The 6,271-nt window shown below is 38.9% G+C and overlaps 1 protein-coding gene across 1 annotated transcript in view; it reads left to right on the forward strand.

Moving 5' to 3' along the window:
- Positions 1 to 5,779, forward strand: part of LOC124172686 — a 49,310-nt gene extending 43,531 nt beyond the window's left edge. Inside the window, exon 6 of the mRNA XM_046552148.1 lies at positions 5,268 to 5,779. Within this exon, the coding sequence (XP_046408104.1) occupies positions 5,268 to 5,441 (174 nt within the window). The 3' untranslated portion in view covers positions 5,442 to 5,779. The remainder of the gene's footprint in view (positions 1 to 5,267) is intronic.
- Positions 5,780 to 6,271: the final 492 nt, after the last annotated feature.

Consider the following 6,271-nt stretch of genomic DNA (forward strand, 5'->3'; position numbering starts at 1 on the left):
ACCACTATCAGTTCAGAGATGTGTTCGCCATTCCGAATGCCATTAAAAATACGGCATTGAAAAAGGCGGAGCAAGGTACGTGGTCTCCCCTTGTCAGTTAAGGGAGGAACAATCTTATGTAATTATAATAATTATGGTTTTAGTACTAATCACCATAATTCTAATAGGGGGAACGGCAGCGAAGGGAATGGCAGCTAGGGGGAACGGATGATTGCTGACGTCATGCAGTTGGCATCGTTCGACGCGTGACATAATTTTTTAAGTCTGCCATCACTCGAGTAAGGAACCAAAAAAATTTGTCCCTTAATCAAATGTTAAATCTCTTCCATATCTCATGAATCGCATTTTAAAAGACACTTTCGGAGATGTATCCAAAACAGCCCCTCGTCAACAGCACATCTAATAGATGTGTTATAGACATCTATTAGATATACATCCATTCATAGATGAAAATAGACAATATACAGATATAGTTGGCATAGTCGCCAGGCAGTTGCATAGCCAGGGGGTTTTAGGGGGTCCGGATGCCCCCCCATCCCCCCAAAATATAAAAACGCAATTATTGTCCTTCATTAAAGAAAACAAAATATTGAGAAATCAGGAATTTACGAAATGTTTCTTTCAAAAATTAAGTTTTTTCGATTATGAAAAGTGATGAAATTAGTTTAAAACCCATTACTTGGCGCCCGGTTTTCCAAAAATTTTCCCCCTTGTTTTTGGAGCCCTTCTCGAACGAAATTCCTGGCTTTGCCACTGTCATGTCGCCAGGCTTCGTTTGATGCGTAGCAAAATTTTTTAAGTCCGCCATCGCTCGAGTAAGGAACCGAAAAATTTGTCCCTTAATCAAACGTTTAATCAGTTCCATAGCTCATGAATTGCATTTTAAAAGACACTTTTGGAGGACTTCCCAAAACCGCCCCTCTTCACCTGTGCATCTAATAGATGTCTAACAGAGAGAGATATATCTAATAGATGTCTGATAGGCCTCTATTAGATATATATCTATTCATAATGAAAATAGACAATATATAGGTATCTATTTTCTGTGTGGGAATCGTCTCATAAAAAGCCTTTAAGTGGAGAAGCAAAGCCAGAGTTGATGTGGGACTAGAGGTGTCATGGTGCCGGAACGCTGTTCCGGCATGGGTTTACAAAATACATAGTAGTCAAGTAACACTTTGATCAATTTTGTTGCCTCTAAATTTCTAATTTATGCATTCCTAACCAAAACAAAAAAATTTGGTAATAAAAGGTAAATATAATGACTGGTAATGAAAAAAAAAAGACGGAGTAACACCTATTTCACTTCTAAAGAAAGTCCAGGAAAGAGCGTTCCGGCACAGCTAATTTTGCCATGATGTCACTGAGTGGGACCCACATGAAATTCTAGTGAAAATTAGTACAATTGAAATTGAAGAATGATACTTTGAAAATGTACTGAAATTTAACCCTTTCGCACCAGACGTCGGGTGGAGCCGATGAGCATTTTCATACACATAACAACTGACGTCGTGTATAGCTGTCGCAGATTTTTCAATGCAGACGACTGATACGTCGACTCTGGCCGACATGAGAGAAGGGAAGTGACTGCTGAGGTAGCAATTGTCCGATGCATTCAGGCCCGGCCTGAGACCCAGCTTAGCGAGTCCTTAGGGGCACTCGTAGGCAATAAAGCCCGACCCTCCCACTCATTTAAGACCATCCTCACTGCAGGACTCCGTTGCATAGTAGTTACGTTTTCAATAGTTTTTTCAGTGATGTGTTTTATTGCATACTATGTACTATGTTTTTATACTTTGAAATGAATTCTTCATTTTGTTCTGTGCCCAAGCAATTTTTAAATGGAATTTTAGCATTAAAAATAACGGACTTCCTGACTTAATAGTCTTATTACCTCATATTTACTAACTTTGTTGTTATTAACGCTATAAACCTGTTTAAAATTCCACAATGCTTAAAAAAAACATTGGTTGAAAAAAACACTGGTAACGCAATAAGTTGACTGTGGATTCGTGCTATGATAGGGTTGGAGGGTGAAGTCCAGTGGCCGGGATAAGGGACGGGCGCCCCAAAGAGCCCCAAATCTAAGGGATGAAAATACCCAGGCAACTCACCCCCAAAAAAGAGCTCTGTACAGAGAGGTTTAAAATATTCTTATGCTACTCGTAGCACGAAAACGTTTTCCAAGTAGGCACTGGCAGGAAAGGGTTAACAGGCCCGACCTGAGTGTCACAACTTACAATTAGTTACAACACCAGGTGAAATCATACAGGAATGCATTGCATATTAAACCAATTCATTTGCTGTCAGAAGGGAGTGGCATGAGAGGAAAATAAAGGGAAAGCAGCAGATTTAGCAGTAGCTCTAACACGCATCACATGGGTGGGACACTATTATAAAATGGGTGGGCCTTGTCAGTGGAACAGTAAGGGGGGGTTTTGGGAGTTAAAACATAAGAGAACATAACCCCCCCAGAGCTCAGAGAAATTTTTAAGTTTAATCCATTTTACTTAATTGGATCAGTGTTACTTATAGAATAGTGTAAGGATTAATAAAATCCTCAGAAAGCCGTAAAACTCACCATTATGAATCATTTATCTTACAATTCCGCCTTGTATTAATCTCACACTAACCAACTATCCTGGTGGGTATTTCACACCCCCATACACCCCGGTATTAGTTGCACCTAAACTCCCCCCAACTTTAATTCCTTGCTGCGCCTCTGGGCCTTGTCATCATAAAATCGAATCAGATTGTATTTCTCTTATTTCATGGAGTTAATATGGACAAAGCAAAATTGTTCAGTATATTAACAGAGTGGTTTTCCATATATGCCTATAACTGTATACAATTTATTTTAATTTCATAAAATAAAGTTTAACTCTGGACTTTGATTTTAGAAATTTGTCCGTCATATTTGGGTGGGCCAGAAGGTGCGCCAAAAAAAATTTTGGTGGGGCTGGTTGATATTGTACATGAATGTATCGTAATACCCTCCCTGGCCCACCCCTAGCACCACCACTGAGCAGACGAGGGATTTTATTCTCTCCTTGTAGTATTAGGGATGGTGAGAGTGTCTTGATTTAATATGGTTGGTGGTTTTACTCGCAGGGACAACTCCTTGCATGTTTGTATTTTTTCATTGTTCTAGCCTTGCATGGATTTGCAATCATAATCAGGGGTGCAAATAGGAATTAAGGCTGAGGGGGGTTTAGGTGCAACTAATATCGGGGTGTGTGGAGGTATGGAATACCCTCCAGGATAAGAGCTACGTGCGACATTAATAAATTGCAAAATTTTAAGATAAGTAGTTCAAAATGGTGAGCTTTACGGCTTTCTGAGGGATATTTTATTAATAATTACACATTTCTATTAGTAATATCAATCCAATTAAGTAAAATGGATTAAACTTAAAAATTTCTCTGAGCTCTGGGGAAGGGTTTTATCCCCCAAACCCCCCCCCCCCCCTCGCTGTGCCTGCACTGATCAGAATTACTAACTGTTGGCAAGTTTTGCCTTTGCAAGAAGGTGCACGTATTTTTTGTTACTATGCGGAATATTTCTATGATCATGCGATGTGTATGTGGGAATTAACTTGCATTCTGGTGATTGGTCACCCCCTGCCTAACACCCTAGAGGTGGTCCGCAGGGTATCATGTAGATGTTAGATAACATCCACTGTTAAAAGGGGAGTTACCTTCTCCCTGAGTCCCTGGACCATATCAATGACTAGAAGATTTTAGTATGTACTTTGCGCCAGTGGCGCAGCAAGGGGGGTTTTGGGGGATAAACCCCCCCCCCCCAGAGCACAGAGAAATTTTTAAGCTTAATCCATTTTACTTAATGGGATAGATATTGCTCATAGAATAGTGTAATGATTAATAAAATATGTATCCCTCAGAAAGCCGTAAAACTCACCGTTTTGAACCATTTATCTTAAAATTTATTATTCTCGCACCTACTGCTTATCCTGGTGGGTATACCATACCCCCACACACCCCAGTATTAGTTGCACCTAAACCCCCCCAGCCTTAATTCCTAGCTGCGCAACTGCTTTGCGCATGATTATTGAGTGCAGGGCCGGCCTTAGGGCGGGGCGACCAGGGCGACCGCCCCGGGCCCCGCACTTTGGGGGGCCCCGTGTTCGTGAAAAAAAAATTAAAATATACGATAGTTTTGAAAAAGCAATTTCAACTATTACTGTATTGTTAAGTCCGTGCAAGACAAAAAATAATATTTTGAAAAAGGAATAATAATGCAGTAATTTCAAGTAAGGAATAATAATGCACAAAAAGGTGCTTTCGAAAAATATCTTCAACCTTCATCTTCAAAAATAACAGTTGAGCATGAGTACGAAAATGAAGACGATAAGTGATACTGACATTGACAAAGTCAACAGTTCCGAAGTTCCTAACCCAAAAATATAATTATAAATTTTATTTGTATTATACTATTTTGAACTCAACTGCATGATGGTATCATAACGGCGTAATTACGAAGTCTGAATTTGGGAGGGGAACACATACTTAGCCAGAGAGTGGTAGGGATTCAAAATGCTCGAGTTTGTAGATGGGGTATAGAGTTTAATATTTTAAGTGAAGGGCCCCCCACTGAAGGTTCGCCCCTAGCCCCGCACCTGCTAGGGCCGGCCCTGATTGAGTGGCACTCAGAAAGGCCAATGCTCCCAAGAGAAAGGAGGCTGAGTGCAACTTGGGAAAGAGAGTACCGCCACTGCAGCCCTTACATAGCCACTTCTTCTCAATCTAGCTGTTTCTTGATGATTCACCTAGCATATCTTTTAAATCCAATTAGTACATGCATTTTTGAACTTCTGTTCATGGTCATGCAAATCAATGTATGGCTTTGAGCAAGGTAAGAGGAGAGATTGTAAGTGAGGTGAGGAAATTTGTTGGACTAGGTTTATGACATTTTAAAATATTGCAATGTCCAATTTTACTGATATTAAGAACTTCCACCACATTGTGCCTCACATCATACAAGATATATGATGAATGATACTTTGAATATGCACTGAAACAGGCACGACCCAGGTGTCACAACTTAAGTTACATCACACTTATGTAACTTCACTTGTGAATTTACTCAAAAGTCTTCTGATACAAATGGTAGATACATATAATATAAAATGGCTCATAAAAATACAGTTTCCAGTTAACAGACTATGGGTGCATTACATTTTGTGATGAATGTGTTTAAAATAGGTACTCTCTATGTGGAACGTTAATACCTATCATGTTTCTTTACAGGCTAGTGGAAGAAATGCCAGTGATATTCCAGAACAAACAGTTGCTGCGGTAACTGATTCACAATGCTCAGCATCAGGCGGTGCTTCTGCTCCTAGCAGAACAATTCCTGATGATGAATCTGAGGGGATAGACAATTCAGCATTTGTCCGTGAAATTTATGAACTTCACTTGTGAATTTGCTCAAAAGTCTTCAGGAGACTGGATGCAGCCAGCATTCACAAATTGATCGTATGAAGAAAATACTTGTAAATAATATATGCCAATGTTCTAACTATTTAAATATTCTTCCTTTTCTAAGTTATAGACACAGATATTATATGTAATGAGTATAATATGTAAATAGCTCCCCACAAGATCATACAGGTAGCTCTCACTTAACACGAATTCAGTCAACATGGTTTTTGCTATAACATGACTGAGTCGCAAGATTTCCCTCTATTTGTTCAAGCAATCTTTATGGTGTACCTCAACTAAGAAACTTGCCAAAAACTCTCATATCTGTTCCTTTTATAGGCATGGGAAAAACAAAGAAGAACATGACTTATCCTAATTTATTCATGAAGTAGGCGATTGGCTCTACAAAAGATAGGAATCACTTTGATTTTTCAATCTCTGTTGCCATATTAATTGTATTGATGCCCATGTATGTTAAATAGAAGAGTCAGCAGAAGAAGATACAGAAAGTGTACATTATACTGCATTAAGCACACCTCTCACTAACAATAAGCACAAAATTGCTTATCACCACACTTTTTGGTAACATATCCATAGTGCTAATTGAGGGATATCATAACACCATATACAGTATTTATAAGGTTAATATTTGAAAATATGTATTGTTGAAGTATAAAGTATGTATGTACATATATTGACTTGTAAATATTAAAATATGTTTCTATTCAGTGAACAGATTTTATAACTAATAAGTGCTTCAGGATTTGGATTCTTTCTCCAGAAATTATCATGCATGTTGCATGTGAGCATGGCTCTGTCCTTACACAATG

Source organism: Ischnura elegans, chromosome 1 (assembly GCF_921293095.1).
Source record: "Ischnura elegans chromosome 1, ioIscEleg1.1, whole genome shotgun sequence".
Taxonomy (NCBI): domain Eukaryota; kingdom Metazoa; phylum Arthropoda; class Insecta; order Odonata; family Coenagrionidae; genus Ischnura; species Ischnura elegans.